General features: G+C 38.6%; 2 protein-coding genes across 3 annotated transcripts in view; both read right to left on the bottom strand.

Moving 5' to 3' along the window:
* The window catches only part of LOC147330619 (guanine nucleotide-binding protein G(i) subunit alpha-2-like), a 61,510-nt gene extending 60,112 nt beyond the window's left edge, over nucleotides 1-1,398 (bottom strand). Inside the window, exon 1 of the mRNA XM_086292327.1 lies at nucleotides 643-1,398. Within this exon, the coding sequence (XP_086148453.1) occupies nucleotides 643-760 (118 nt within the window). The 5' untranslated portion in view covers nucleotides 761-1,398. The remainder of the gene's footprint in view (nucleotides 1-642) is intronic.
* Nucleotides 1,399-3,737: 2,339 nt separating this feature from the next.
* Nucleotides 3,738-16,411, bottom strand: part of LOC147330620 (sodium-coupled neutral amino acid transporter 3-like) — a 34,660-nt gene continuing 21,986 nt past the window's right edge. For both annotated transcript variants that reach the window (XM_086292329.1, XM_086292328.1), the window contains 9 exons: nucleotides 12,949-13,031; nucleotides 11,389-11,447; nucleotides 10,880-11,026; nucleotides 9,297-9,376; nucleotides 8,799-8,899; nucleotides 8,102-8,226; nucleotides 7,851-7,995; nucleotides 7,311-7,414; nucleotides 3,738-6,684 (listed from right to left, as the gene is read on the bottom strand). In XM_086292329.1, coding sequence (XP_086148455.1) covers nucleotides 6,580-6,684; nucleotides 7,311-7,414; nucleotides 7,851-7,995; nucleotides 8,102-8,226; nucleotides 8,799-8,899; nucleotides 9,297-9,376; nucleotides 10,880-11,026; nucleotides 11,389-11,447; nucleotides 12,949-13,031 — 949 coding nt within the window. In that variant the 3' untranslated portion in view covers nucleotides 3,738-6,579. The remainder of the gene's footprint in view (nucleotides 6,685-7,310; nucleotides 7,415-7,850; nucleotides 7,996-8,101; nucleotides 8,227-8,798; nucleotides 8,900-9,296; nucleotides 9,377-10,879; nucleotides 11,027-11,388; nucleotides 11,448-12,948; nucleotides 13,032-16,411) is intronic.

A 16,411-nucleotide genomic window follows, 5' to 3' on the forward strand; every position in this document is an offset into this window, starting at 1 on the left:
ACCTGAAAATTTCTGCTTGGCTGTCGATTTTCTTTAAACATATGTTTCAGTTCTGGGAGAAAATATTCTGAAGTTTCTTTTTTTTGTTTCAGACCTATATCAGTTTTAAGACGGTCATATGCTCAGCAAGGTGCCACCAAGAACTGCTCTAATTTATAAAAAAAAAAACACACAAAAACACAAAAAAAAATGCAATTCTTAACTTAATAATTGGAGTTTCAACTTTTTATTTATATGGATTAATTCAGCAGCCATTGAGAAATCCCATTAGCGTGCCGTTTCTACTCCAAACTATCCCATGCGTTTTTCACTGAAGCCCTCATGTTTGTGTCAAAGCAGCTCTGACACTGAGGGCAAAGCAGACGAGGACAACCCAGCAACATCGGCAGATGGAAGATCTTGGACGCGTGCAATTGTGCCACGTTTTCTCTTTAACATACGAGAAAATCCCACAGGATTCCAAACAGCCCCGGTGTTTTCCCTGAGCCCACACTTAACGGGGACTAATAATAGCGCTGGTTAAAATGTAACTCGCTCAAATTGCCCGTTTCTGTCAGATGTCTTTGACACTGCGCATTTCACCCGTGACCATCATTGTGCCACTTTTGCAACCTAGTGTCAGTGTTGTGACATTGTACTCACCGAGCAGGAGCAGTTTCACTTCTCTTGCCGCCTTCTCTCCATCTTCTCTCAGGTTTTTATCTATCATTTTAGATCTCTCGGCCGCCAACTTATCTTCCTGACTCACAGTACAACCCATGGTTCCCAGTGCACGCTTCAGGTCTGCTGCTTAGTGGGAAAATAACACCTGGGAAAAAAAACAACTAACGGCTGACCCCCTTTTCTTAAAAACAAGGGCTGAAGTTAAGCGAGGCGAGTTCCCTTTTTTGATGAGTGGCGAAAAACGTAACGGAGACCGTTCATCCGCTAGAAGGGACCAAAATCATTAAAAAAGACAAATTATTTCCCAAATGAACTCGGTTTTCTAACTACCGTATGAATTTCCCAAAGATACGCACGTTTGTTATTTAGTTTGTCCGCATTTGGGAGATTTTTAACGTGGGTAACGCTGCCTGAAAAAAAAGGCTTAGCAACTTTTTTCGTTGACTTTTAGCTGCTCCCTACGGTATTTCATTAGAGCAGGTTAAACGCCCGAAAAATTACCGCGAAGTTAGAAAAAAAAAGTATTCCAGCTGTGGAAAACCGAGCACACAGATTCCTGCTGCCAGTTACGCTACCGGATGCATACCACACTTGTCTGTGAATATTTCTATTTTTTCTACAAAAAAATATTTATATATTGCTTTAATCCGAGTTGCCGATCCGCATTCTTTCCCTGCGAAGAGATTTACCACGTTCGCCACACCCGTGAAGTTCCCCTACGACCGACAGGCAGACAGCGCCGTCACCTCCCACCCGAACTGCGGAGAGACGTAAAGCCGCAGTGCTTCATGGGAAATGTAGGTAAAACGCTGTAGAACGGTGACCTTCAAGAACTGTCGGGAATTTCTGCGTTCAGTCTTCAAGTTTTTTGAATTAGGACTGCTCCGAGTGGGCAGCCGATTTTTATGTAAAAAAGAAAAGACACGAGCTGTAGCTTCGTGTTAATTATAAAATGATTTTGGGGTCATTATCTCAAACATTTTCTTCTTGTTTTTTGTTTTTGTTGTTTTATTTTTGCCAAATCAAATTCGAGTTATTTTCGCCTCATATCCAGTTGGTAGGCCTCAGACAACCACAGCCCTGTTTTTGAGGTAAATTTCGAGCTAATATCCCAAAATTGTAAGTTACAGAGAGCAGAACAAATAAATGACAGTAATTTCACATTAAGGTTGTTAAGGTTAGGAAAATATTAATATACATATATTTATAAGGTTACTCATTACTAAGTAAACACACTATTGATGTTGGGCTTGAACACAGTTGAGTCAGTAACCTTAAAATTAAAATTATGTTCATATTTTGTAAAATATTTGTCTCAGTTATAACCTTAAACGAATCTTATATTGTGTTTACTGATCTAAAGTGTGGAGGAACAAATGAGAAGCACGAGTCTGTACAAAAGTGCACACAGAATATTCGGAATCTAAAAAGTAGGATAAATGAGATGTTTTGTTACCGTATTTTGCATACCGGTGATCCACTGTGGTTTATGCAAATAAGCGGGGGAACGGTTGCTCTTTGCTGTTTTTAAAATAACAGCAGCTTCTGACCATAACAAATGATCCAGAAACCGTATGAAATCAAAACTGAGAGTTAGTTTATGCCCCGTGCGAGCTAAATAATTTATACTGAAATGTCCATACACTGTGTCCTCGCGCTTTAGACAATTTATTGCAGATCTATAGCGACACCTTGTGGACATTCTTTTTATCTTGAAAAAAGTCATAATGACTAGCAAATTGTAACATTAATTAATTATGAAGTAATTAATGAATTCATAACTATATCGTGTAAATTAATTTTTTTATTTATTTAATGGGGGATTATTTGCATTTGTGAAACATTTTTTATAAAGCACTGTTATGGACCCTAGGGTTGTTGTTTTTACGTGTTGGGTTCTTTTTGAGATCTTCTTGCTTTGTTAACATATTTGAGTCTTGGTTTATTTGCAGTGTTTTATATAGTTTTTAGTATTTCATTTCCTGTTTTGATCTCTTCTTAAATCTAGTTTGTGAGCCGCAGTTCTAGTAATATTTAGTTTGTGAAAAACTTTATTGTTATTCTTATGGTGAACTTTATTTTTGACACATTATTGAGTCTCATGCTGTCTTTATTGTTTATCGTTTCTACTGATCTTGTGTCCTGTTTTATAGCTTGTCTAATATTAGAAGTAGGAGTATGTGTTTTATTATGTTTTTACATTCTTCTGTCTCACTTTTTTGTTTATGGCTTGGTTCATTTGTGCTTCCTTGTCTCTTAGATCTCAGCTGTTAGTGTTCGTGTCTCTTTCAGTCCCCTTTTGTTATTTCTTATTTTACACTTACTTTTTTACACTTTCTGATCTCTGTTTCCAGCCGGATAACGTGTCATGTCAAAGCACTCGCATCATCTCAAACATCACAATGAATCCAATGGACTCATATGGCCCTCATAGTCACCTCATCTCATTTCAATAGAGCACCTTTGGGATCTGGTGGATCCAGAGATTTGCATCATGGATTTGCAGCCAACAAATCTGCAGCAACTGTGTGATGCCATCGTGTCAACATGGAACAAAATCTCTGAGGAATCTTTCTAGCACTTTGTTAAATCTGTGCCATGAAGAAATGAGGCAGTTCTGAAGGCAAAGGTAGGTTCAGTCCAGTATTAGCAATAAGCTTATGCAGTGCTGTGTCCCCTTTGTCCTTGTGGAGTTGTCTGTAAATGTTTCCCTGTGCATAACCTGTTTATTTCTTTGGATGTGATTACGTATTACTGTTTTCTTCATTCTTTGGCACTTTGCTGTTTTTGACCTGTTTACATGAGCTATGAAACATTTGCTTTTTAGTTAATTCCTGCATTTCACACGTCTACATTTGGCCCCAACTATTCTAAACTGTGACATACGCAGCTGTTGTGGTTCATTTAAAGCTGTTGATATTTTATTTAGTATACAACCTAATTTAGCTAACTGAAATTTGCATTACAGAAGGTAAGCATTTCAATGCATGGAGGTAGGTTATTCATAATCAACTTAAAAAACACAGAAAACTGAAAACGTTTTGATGCATGTAAAAGAGGATGAAAGCTCAGAGTCATGTTACCCTTTATCTTTATTGCAATATTGTTTTACAGTACAACAACTGCCAGCAACATATTAAAATATATAGAGATACCAGAAAATAGACATGGATTGAAGGACAAAAAGGTTTAAAAGCACTTTGAAAATGATTACATTTACATTTTTAATCGAACTAAAACTTTAATCGCTATTTACATTATACAAACTAGATATGAATATAGAATATAAAGGGTATACATTTATATACATTATTTATAAATGATGCTGGCTGATGTCAATATTTAATATGTTACTATTCAGTCATACACATTTCCAAAAATCACACAGAGGGAGAGAAGGAGAAGACTAACGACTCTTCGATCTAAATAGAGGTCCGCAGAGATCATCTGGTATTAACCACTAGCACAGTGTATCCCCCTCATGTTGATGCCTCATTTGGGGTTTTTTTTGTGTATTTTTTGCATGTTGTGAGGCTTTTGTGCGGGGGCACCATTTATAAACTCTTATACACTCACTGTATTTACCTAATGATGTCACATTACATACATGGCCGATAAAACATGGTGTCAGAGATAAATATAACCATTGCATTGGTTAAACAATACCAAAACACTAAGCTATGCACGGGTGGCTGATTCCGATGATTCTTCCCCACACAGATACATAAATACATATCACAGCTAGACAATATTTAATAAAAATTGATTAAAAGAGGTTTGTTGTGTAACAAATAGACAGAACATATTAAGTTACCCACACAGCACTTATAGTAGTGTGGTGTAAAAAAAATTATGATGGAAAAAAAAAAACGAAAGAAAAGAAATTGTAGGCAGTCACTAACAACTCTCAGGAAGCAGCAAGGAAGTCAGACATGACCCGACTACACCACTGATAAAATACCACTGACTACAAATGTAAGAAAAAACAAAACAAAAACAATAATCGTGTGTTTCATCACTGAATCAGATTCAACTTATACGTAACACGTGGAGTTTAAAACAACAGTTAAGATATCAATGGTAGAGGATTTCCGATCAGAGTATAGGTGCAGGTTAAACAACACAAATGCATACAGGTCATATATATCATAGAGATTTTTCTTTCTCTTTTTTAAACACAGACACTTAAAAACCTCCAAGAATACATCCAACAAATTAGTCGTTGCATTTAAAGAACAGACGAGAGCTGAAAATGATTACAGGGGCTTTACAGGGAAGCTAACTTTAATGCAGTCGTTTCAAGTAGTTTCTGACAGCCATCAACACGTTACTTATTCATCACTTACATTACATTAAGATTTAGTCATGTAGAGGCCTTAAAATCACATCTATCGAATATATTGTGTTTTGCCTTTCACTGTATTAATGCTACAAGAAGTTGTGCTTATCAAAGAAAAGTGCTATTGCTAAGCGGCGACTTTTCAAGAGTGATAAAGAGAAAGAAAACCCCTGTCGTTCTAATCGAGATCAGGCTTGTGCTGGACACTCAAATGTTTACTAACCACTTCACAAAGTGACCCTGTTGTCATTGTAATATAGATATTTTGGTTATCTCCGATTCCTTCCGGTAAAATGTTCCGAATACAACACATCCCAATTTTCCTTTTCTAAGTAACAATGAAATCTTGCCCAATTTCAGTTACGTCTTCAGTCTGTACAATCTCACAGATGAGTTTTCTGGTACCATTCGTGATAGTGATTTACACAGTAACACTGGAAAAGAGAACGTCTTGGCGTTCTTTCACATACTGTGTAACCCAGATACCCGAAAACCACTGAAAAGGCTCCCGGCTAAAACCCTTTCTCTCTCTCTGGTATTGGTAGCCTCAGTTAGCAGGAGCTGAGGATCAAGCTTTTAGTCTATACTGCATCATCTGAGGTTTTCATCAAGTAGAGATTAATAATAAAAATATACATCTAGTATATGTTGTGTAGGAATCTCATAGTAAATGTGCTGACTGTGCCATATATTTTGTGGTTTTGCACCCTGCTCTGTCAGAGGTGGGGATTTTAACTTCCCCCCTCCAGAAAAACATAAAAAATATCAGCAGCAGTACAGGTTAAGGAAGTGGGAACTAAAGGCAGCACACCTTGAAGGAATAATTCAACATTTCGAAGTCTTTGTGCCAAAATAAACTCACTGTGCACTGGCTGTAAATACATATTTACTATTAAGATATAGGTGTGCTAGCTATCTGTAAGTAGTTCCAAAGATGCTGAATTATTCTTTCTATCAGTCCAGTAATGTCACTTTTACTATCACTTGTCTCTGCAATTGCACATAATGAATCATATTTAGTTATTTAAATAATTTCAATAATAATAATAATACTAATATCCATGAGAATCATGAAAGAATTATTGATTAATCAATTTCATTCAACAGTTAAAAAGGAGGGCTGCTTATTACAATCTAAGTAAGAGTTTGCAGAGCTATAGATAATCTTAGGATAAGATCTGAGTAGTGAGAGGAGCAGATGCTCATAACTAACATAGGTGCAGGTGTATAAAGACGGCAGCTTTCTACATTGTTGCTTTTCTGTTTGCTTTAACATCTTTCTCACAAGGCACAGCCTCCAAGCATCACCGTCAGCACCTGCTCTTTCAGTGAATTCCCAAAGAACCCTCCACGAAAGCTTACTGGCCTGTAGTGTAATACAGAGCGAGAGCACTTGCCAAGGAACCGAGAGCCCTCCCCCCCAAACTCTGCAGTCTGTGGACAATATCCTTCTAATGGGAAAGAGAGGGCATCTTCAACATCAACCGTGATTCAAAGTAAAAACAGTAAAATTACAACACAAGACTAAATCAACAATATAAAACCTGAAAATAAAAAAAAGAAACGGAAGGTGGCGCTTAGTGACCACTGCTGGCTTTGCTGGTCCCCGTTGTCCAGTCAATGATGATAAAGCTGAGGCTCATTGTCATAAACAGGAAACCAATCCCAGCGAAGCAGGCAGCCTGAGCGCAGAAACGGAGAACGCGAGTTAAAGAGAGGCACATCACAGATGGTGAAACTGTGACAAAACTGCAGTACAATAATACTTGGTGTCATTAATTAAAAGTTTGTTAAAGTTTATTAATTAAGTATAGGAAATGTTACGAGTCTCCATGTCATTAGATCTTAGTTATACATGTAATGATATGATACCTAACACATGGCTGAGTTGATTTCTTCATGTGGTTATAATGCACATCCATGTAGGATTTCTGAGGCTGGTACAACTTTTAATATTAGTGAATTTTATAAATGGTTCCATAAACACAGTTTACATTGTACAGATGATGTCTCCTCAATAACGATAACTAAAATGAAACTCTCTGATAGACTCAGTAGGTACATGGCAGTAAGATTTTTAAATGATCTCAAATGCACTCCAGTTTTTTTGTTTAATTCTGATATATTTAAAATCAGGCAAACTACAGACAATTGATGAAATATTCAGCTGGAGTTTTAATTCCTTTCCTCGTTTCCTCCTTTGAGTGTTACACAAAGCACCTACTGTAAAATAATATGAAAACTCAATACTGCGTGGGGACGTCTCTAAACGCTGAACTTAATTTTCTATCTCTCTCAATATGCTCACCAGGATTTTGGGGAAGGAGCGCAGTGGCTCCTCTTCTTTGGGTACAATGCGAATGTAGAAGACAGCAGGGAAGATGAAAATGAGACAAGGAGCAGATGTGGCACCTGGAAAACGCAAAACAGAAAATGATTCTCTGTGAATGACACCCTTCGGTCCTTAATAAGTCCTCCAAACCATTCTAACAGGACTGTAGTAACATAAATCATATGGAAATTAACAGAAAATGGAAAACAGGTGTAGTTACATTCAATTTTTCACTACCAAAAATAATATTAATGATTTAAAGCTCAAAAGTTTGGCAGATGATCAATTCCACATTTTTTCAGGGTCTGATCAAGAACAATTCACCAAAATGGATTTTTTTTACTTGGTTAGCTCTGTTGTGGGGGTGTATTAAGGAAGGTAAGCCATTACTGACAGTGGGCACAAATTAAAGCCACATTAAAGGAAACAGTTTTACTAGCAACCAGGGTTTTACATGTTGGTGTTTTAATATGTAAATCCACCCCAACAGCCTTGTCACATGGTTGATCTACTTACCAATGATTCCAAAGATGCCCAGTATGTTGGGAGCAAAGATGACCAGGAGGTTGATGAAAAGGAGCAGAATGAAAGCAATGGCGATGTGGCGAGGCCAGTAGAACGTCTTATTAGGAAACGCCATCTGCTGGATCGCTCTCCTTACCTTAAAAAGAAAAAGTTCACTGTTTCACACTGCTTCTATGAAATATGACAGAAGCACAATTTGTGTCCGCTGATGAATAAACAGTAAGTTCTAAATGCGTACTTACAGGAAAGAGCACAATTGGCACAGTGAGCGTGACAGCAGTGAGCACAGCCACACGCACACACAAAATCAAAGTGTCGTACGGGTCAATGCGGCTGTATGTGTGGAGCAGCTCTGCTTCCACTTCACCTGGAAGACATGAGGACAGGAAAACAGAGCAGGTTTAAGGAACACGTAGAAGATCTTTAAATGCATTTTAGTCAATGCAGAATCCATTATTTTATGTTAGGGGATTATATCTCCATGTAGTATTAGACTAAATCTTTGTATTAATATGTTTGATTGCTTTTCATTGTTTTTATTTTATTGATGTCATTATGTCCTTGTTGCTAATATGCTTAGGTTACATTGCTTGTTTGTATATTAATTAATGTGAGTATGAGCATAACATGAGAAATAGGAGGAAAAAATTAGCATTGTGAATGACTCTGTAATATGCTACTGGATCTAAAAACCTTGAGAAATTTAGATGTACAATATGGCCACTAGAGGGCATAGAAACATTATTATTCTTTTTGGCCTACAGCCCCTTCAGTAGATAGATAGATAGATAGATAGATAGATAGATAGATAGATAGATAGATAGATAGATAGATAGATAGATAGATAGATAGATAGATAGATAGATAGATAGATAGATAGATAGATAGATAGATAGATAGATAGATAGATAGATAGATAGATAGAGGACCACGCCTCACCATAGAAAGTTAGGTATCCAAAAAGAGCAGCCAGGAAGTACATGATGTACATTATTGCAATGGAGATGTTGGCCACATGCTGCATCTTTTTCTTGGTGGCACTGAAACCAGAAAATATTGCCATGTGATGTCATAAACACGCACACACAAAAACAAACACAGACACACACAAAATATTACTGTATTATGCCCACAAAGAAAACATGTAGCCCAGCTACTATAAAATACCGTCTTCTGCTCCAGGGCTACTTCTCTTGCACGCATATGCAAAGATTCAAATTGAAAGCACCAGTGGGTCAAAGCGGGATGATGCATTTAAACTAACAGCATGCTACATCATTCAAGCAGTGCCAACATACTTCAAAATAAAGTGAAAGCAGTGCATGTGACTAGGTTATGATCAGCCAAACACAAAGCAGACACAGTAGCTTTGCTCTTTATTATGCAATTTATTTCTTATCCAAGAACTTAGCAGGAGTTGCCATTATAAGAACATACTTGCGCAGCTCTGTGTAGATGGGGAGCACCTCAGGATGGCACACAAAGGCAAACGCCAGGATGGGGATGGTGTAGGCCGTCTGAAAATGAACCCCAACAGGTCACCATAGATACAGCAGCGCCATCCCAGACGTCTTACCACCAACCTCGCGCCTTTACTGCCCAATACTCCCCAAGACACATCACAGAGAGCTAATTGTTTCCCTGTGATTAACTTGGGCCTGGCTGTAGACCAGCTTTAGCCTATTTAAGAATGCCTTACTGGTAAGCTGCTAAGCAGCAGGAATTGGTCTTACAATCCTGATAGGATTTCATGAAGATCACAAAAGAAATAGTCAGTATTTGATAATGTTCTGGGGCTTGTTCTTGAGGTTGTTAATCCTAAAATGATGGAAATTCTCTGGTTTCTGTTCTTAAACTTTCAGCTCTGTGGTAACAGGTGCTGTGAACCTAGGTCTAGATGTAGACCTAGACCTACATTACTGAAGCAATTCTTAAATAAATTGTCCAAATACAATTTTAAAAAAATGAAGCTATAGAAACTGAAAACACTGCTCAATGAAGAAACATTTGTCTTGTTGCAATTGTTGGGGAAAAAATGCCTGTTATTGGCATCTTGTTGGGATGAAGTAAATATTTGCGTGAGATAGACTGAAAATGTTCTGACTCAATTTTATAATGAAATGTGTTCACAAGTGATTCATTCTAAAGATTTTTAAAAGTTTGAACCTAAATGCCTTTTTGTTGGAGGTAACCAAAATGAGTCTTACTGACTGGTAACTAAAAGCTCCATTACAGCTATATCGCTTAAGAGAAAATGAGCACTGAGTAAAATTATTTTCCCCCCACTTCCTGTCTCTTAAGATGCTTCCACATATTTCTAGCTTCACTGAATAAAAATTGAGGCTCTGGTCTTTATTGACCAGTTGCCATGGTGAATCCTGGCATTTTTGTTGGCTCTTCTTTATTACCCACAAACGTGCTCATAAATCAATGTGAACATACTCAGAGTTAACTCTGATCCCTGTTCTGGAGTTTCCGATCGCAGAGTTTATAAACTCGGAGTTCAGGGTTACGCACACAGTTTGTTAAATCTGCTTCCTGGAACAGGCCGTGGAAAGAAAGTGAACTGATAAATTTATCTAGCTGTGGTTAAGGTTCTTTGAAGACCATCCTGCTGTGAACGTATCTAGTCTTTGTAAAGAAAAAAACAAAACAAATGTACTTAGTAAAATGTCAGGCCTTTCCCATTTCACTCATTACCTGTCTCTGGCCCAGAGAGGGCAAACCTGGTGATGTCACTATAGGAACCCAAATGCCAAAGCAATTTCTTCAGACAGCTCATGGGTCACTGTCCACCTTCAAGACTTTAATTAATCTGGGTTGTGTCTAGTGTTAAAAGCTTGATAAATGTCCTGATCTCTTGCTCGGTGCAATTGAGTGCTTCAAACCAAGATTTCCATGCTTAGACTGTGAAGAGGCACTGGCAACATGCTGAAGATGACTGTGAAATAAGTGGGTGGCTGTCAGTGGCCATGGCAGTGGAGGTGCATTTGCAGAGTGAGTGACATGCGTGAACCTACTTGAGAGTTGAGGTTGGCCATTTTGGGAATACAGGCAGGATCTTCCTCCCCACCAGGATCTGTGACATTCATCCAGCTGGTAGTGCTGGTAGCGTTAAATGAAAAGTCCGTAAATGGACAAGGGACGTTGAACTTCTTGTAGATGACCTGTTCATAGCAGAGGAGAAAAGTGTCAGGCAGAAACGAAGGCTTTGGGACGCAGTTAATATATAAACAGGTAGAAAATATGTCACTGAAACCCCCAGAGAGAAAACCAGAGCGAGTGAGAGAGAGAGTAAAGAGTGGATTATAGCTCACGCAGCCAAAACTAGGTCAGAGAAACACAGAGAACACAGCCTGGAACAGCCGCATGCAGACATTAGTCCACAGCAATGAGTAGGGACAGTAGGGAATACTAAATAGGTGGTGGGAGGCTCCCAGCACATCTGACTATGCTGTCACCCAACAGACAATAATAAAGATGTGACGTGTCGTTTACATGTGTGCGTTGCTAAAATCAGAGGACTTACAGCAATGAGGAAGAACACCATGCAGCTCAGTGAAAAGCCACTGGTGTATCCCAGATATCCTGTAACACAAATGATTCATTAGCCTTTCATGTCGTCATGAAATATAAGAAACATCTAAGGTATCACTAATAACTAATCACATGTGAGGTAAAGCAGCACAACACACAGCATAAACTGACTTAATATGCTCAGAGCTCATTAGTGGAGTCAGACTGCTGCACCGACTGGCTCTGTTGTTCCAGTCGGTGACTCGACAGGACACGGACTTCTTACAAGAGGTCAGAAAATATGCACCCTCTTGTCATTTCCAACCTAGACATCCTTTTTCTTCCTTTCCTTTATTTTATTTTGTGCTGCTTTATCATGCACGACATCCGACTGTCTTTCTGAAATGCAATGTGTGCCACAAGAGTTGTAGTTTAGAAAATGAATGAACTCTTCTCTTTATTGTACCTGCAAACTTCTACAAAGAAGAGGAATACGGGATGTGACAAAGAAGGAGGTGTGTCATTGTTTGGAGTTCTCTTTCACGTTTTACTTTTTAAATGTTGAAGCTGTTTCGTAGCGTTTCTTTCAGATTTTGCTTCTTTTTTCCCCACTGAACCTGGATCCTATCTGCTATTTGCTAACCTGCTTCATTTAGCCTATGGATGTAGCTTTAGTTATTTAACTTATCTTTACCTTCTCATATCAAAGATCTGTAGTTTTGGGACCTTGGTTCTAGTGTCTTACATTTGAGTTTTGTCCTCTTTGCTAAAAAAGGGAAAAAAAACAAAAAAACATCTCACTTGGCCCTGAAATACCTTCTTGCTGCCAGTAAAACTATTAATAAAGCATGGGCATCATCCAGAGAGAGAATTCACTGTCCTAAAATCAAAACAAAAACATGTATAAAAGGGCCTTAAAATATTTGATTAAAAAAATACTATAAGATATGAGATCAGTTAATCAAACGAGTTAGAGGAAATTCTTATTTAGGCAATATGCTTGGTTCAGTGTTTAAGCATTGACAGTGGACATAAATCTACTCAAAGCATCGTTGATTGCTAAGTATTTTAAATCTTAGGAGCCAAATTTTTTGTAATATCTAAGGTTGGTTTGACTAAGACAGTTTAGACCAGAGTGTAGGTTTAGGCCAGACTAGACCATTTCACAAAAACATATACTGAATCATTTTAAGTCAAACAAACTTGGCTTAAATGAGTTAGTCTATGTTACCCCTGGGTTATAATAACACTAAAACCCAATGTTAGCATTCTATCAATCAGGGATTCTTCTTCATCACAGCTTTGCTGCCAGCAGCTTCTCTAAAGCAGCATAATTAAAGCCAGCTAGCACTAAGCTCTAGGCTTTAAGCTTTTCCTGGGGTCCTCCTTCTGTTTGAAACATTTTCTGAGGGAAAACAGCTGAGCTAACAGGATGCCGAGAGAAGAACTGCATTCATATTTCTAATATACTGCCTTGCTTGACCTTGTATGAGCCACAGTTTAGCATGAGCAGCAAAAAATAAGCTCCTACTTAATCCAGTTCCAAAAAAAAGTCATGACATTTCACACTCACCTAGCTGTTTCATGAGAGCTAGTGGTAATATTATTGCAATAGATACGATGATCACAAGGTAGTTTCCATTCAGGTACCATTCACTGCAGAGAGGCAGAAACACAAGACAGAAACAGCTAAATGTCAAAACGATGCATAAGAAAAAAAATGTGTGAACACCTTACACAGTGCGCTAAAAAAAAGGATTATTCTTTATCGCCACAAATATGCCAAGCAGTTTAATTCACATCTGAAAAGAAAGGAGCATACACAAAATCCAGCTGGCTTGAAGTCAAACATTTAGAGGTGAAAATATAAGCCTCTTTGCTGCCCGTAGCACACGACACAAAAAGCTGTGGCTGTAACAAGGAAGCAGAGGTCACGTTCCTCGATATTTTTATGAGAGGGTTTTTAGGGGCTCTTGCATGGCATGACATGACAGGACATAAAAAGTTTAACTTTAATGTCTCTAATTAAATGGATTTCCAGACCTGTCAGCTGTTATTATTCTGCAAATTAAGATAAGAGTCACATTTAACAAAGACTACACTCAGTAACATTAATCCCAAAGTTCTTTTGAATAACATGGACACTGACACAAACATGGATGTTGTCATAAAGGAGGTTCTTCTATATTAGTATATTATGAGTTTAGATAATATACTGTATACACTTTTTTTGTATTTAATCTGACTATCATTGCATATCATATCAGTGTTATATGGAACACAGGGAACGACTACATATTGTGCAAAGCAGGAAAAACAGAATCTTGGCTACAAAGAAGAGATTTATATGTGGAGTTGAGCAAAACATACAAAAAACAGACTCCTCTGACAAAACGGGCCACACGTTACAGTCACATGAAGAGCAACGTCTAGGAAGAAACCTGTGAGTTATTTTTAGCAGGACACAGTATGGGGTGATTCATTTCCAGCCTTCTGTCAGGTGAGAGATGCAACATCTGTTGAAGGATACACACCCACGGTCACGTATCTTAGAAAAGAACAGGCTCATCTATCCCTCGTCTATCCTCATCTTACCCTGCCCTACAGCCATCTGGCCTGTGGGACACAATCTCTCACTGAAACACACACATGCACACACACACACACACACACACACACAATTCCTTAAAAAAGACAGATGTAGAATCGCAATTTACCTCCATAAGAACATATAGATACAGCCCTCTGGACACTGAGGCACCAGCAACCTGATCATAAGCTGAGCGATCAAACATGTAATCAAACACGCTGACACAGTCTCCAGTGTTCATTAATTGTGTATGTCAGATAGCAACATAAGACACCCAAACACAAAAGGACACGGACACGTTTACATATGCAGAGGGTGGTCAAAATATATGCAACCCCGTGCACACGAGACAAAGGAAATGATCTATGTTAAAGTTAATATTTTAAATGTTTGTTGAGGTTGTGTGCAGCACAAGCAGGATTTAACAAAACCATTTGAGAGAGAACACCAAAATTTATATTTAAATTAAATTCACAGTTTAGTATATGGTTGTGTTTGTTAGGAGATGTGATGCTCCCCTATTATTTTCGCCGCCCCCTCTACAGTCCAGCAACATAAACGCGCACCCACTGACAGGATGAAATGCCACTGGGACAATCTAGCCTGTCATTTCAAATAAACAGTGATTGTTGACCGTGACCCACAGCACCGAGACTGCTACACAGAGAAAACAGAGCTGAGACCAGAAAACAACGTGGACGCTGCGTCACAGTACATTACTTCTACTGGGACTGCATATAGTGTGACACATCAATCTAAACTTTTACGAGCAAATGTAGCAGTGAGCCTTCTTTCCCCACTCTAAAGGTAAAAGCCAACAATGTGCATGCACTATTTTTGTGGCAAGCTTTATAATTTGGAGGAAACAGTCCCTCCACTTTAAAGTTTTCCATAAGCCTCTTTGTCTGAAGGCTGAGTAACTTGCAACTGTAACCTGTAAACTCTCATTTCTCCCCCCTTCTTCAACCCCTTCTCTCAAAAACAAAAAGGTAGGTGAGGAGAAGCTCTAATTGGGGTAAAGGCTGACAGGGCAGGATCACACTTGAAATCCCATCTAAGAAAGGGAGTGTTGTTTGTCCCTGAGACCACCTGCACTAACCAGTGATATCCCATGGTTTACATTTTCAGCTGTGGAGTCTAGCGGTGTTTTGATGTCAGTGCTCTCGTTGGTCGCGGTGCTCTCCTCCTCCGTGGTGACCCTGACAGCTGTTCTCACGCCAGCTGCTCAGCGCATCCAGAGCAGCACCAGGCCCGACAACTGCCGCAGCTTGGCAGGACTCCTCTGTAGATGCTGAAATCTTTGCTGACGCAGAATGACTGCATGAGGTCCCATTGAGAAGAGTACACTACGTTTTGTAGTGTGAGGAGGTTTGTGGATGTCAGCAAATGTCATACTGACCCAGATTTAAGTGCATTATCATACTTTTGCAAAACATTGAAATGTAGCATTTATAATTTGAGCAACAAGACCAAAATATAGTTTTTACATTTTACAAGAACAGATTTTTGACATACAGTACTGTGGAAAAGTGCTGAGCAACCCCTAACTTTTTTATATTTTGCTGGGAAAATTCAGGAACAGTTCTTCATTCTTCTTGGAAGACATTCAAAGCTCTTCTTTGGATGTTAGTTGCATTTTGTTTGATTCTCTATCAAGATGATCTCACACTGCTTCAATAATGTCAAGGTGTAGGGGAGGCCTATCAGTGATGGATTGTGTTCCACTGTGTTTTTACACCCGCATATGCTTTTATTGCAGTGGCAGTGTGTTTGGGATCAGCCAGTCAGCCGCTTTCCAGATGGTGTTGCATGGTGGATCAAAATCTGACTTCCACATTCCATCAATTTCATGAAATCCCCAATACAACTGGCTGAAATGCAGCCCCAAACCATGACACAGCCGCCACCATGTTTTACAGATGGCTGAAGACAGTCACTGTTACACTACTCTCCTTCCCCTCTACATACTGACAATAAATTCAACAAAAATGTCAAAATGTCAGATACTCTCCATCTGCTGTTTGCTAATAGTTTATAATCAGCCACTTCTTTTGTCCTGCACTTGACAATTTTCCTTAATTTTTTTAAGGACATGCTGCACATCATGTCGAGATGTAGCTCTCTGTGAATCATCTTGTTGATGCAAAAATACTATTTTATGCCTTCCTCTGTTATCTCTCGTATTGTTCTAGATTTGGATAAAGAAATGGGTGGAAATGACATGTTTTTGTAAAAGCATGCTAGTAAAAAGGGCCAAAAGATACAATTTAAAATAGTTTCTTTGCAAAGTTTTCTGTTATGTGTAGATGCATAACTCAGTGAGGGCCTTTTTCACTGTTGAATGAGTCAAAGAACAGTGTTAGATGGTTTAATATGAGCACCAAATAAGCAACATTCATCTGAAGATGGTCAATGAGCAAAAATGCAGCCAGTGTCTAAAGAAAAA

This window comes from Aulonocara sp. 'chitande type north' Nkhata Bay, linkage group LG5 (assembly GCF_057382095.1).
Source record: "Aulonocara sp. 'chitande type north' Nkhata Bay isolate Kocher_YH1m ecotype deep benthic linkage group LG5, A_spYH_male_GT1.1, whole genome shotgun sequence".
Classification (NCBI taxonomy): Eukaryota; Metazoa; Chordata; class Actinopteri; order Cichliformes; family Cichlidae; genus Aulonocara; species Aulonocara sp. 'chitande type north' Nkhata Bay.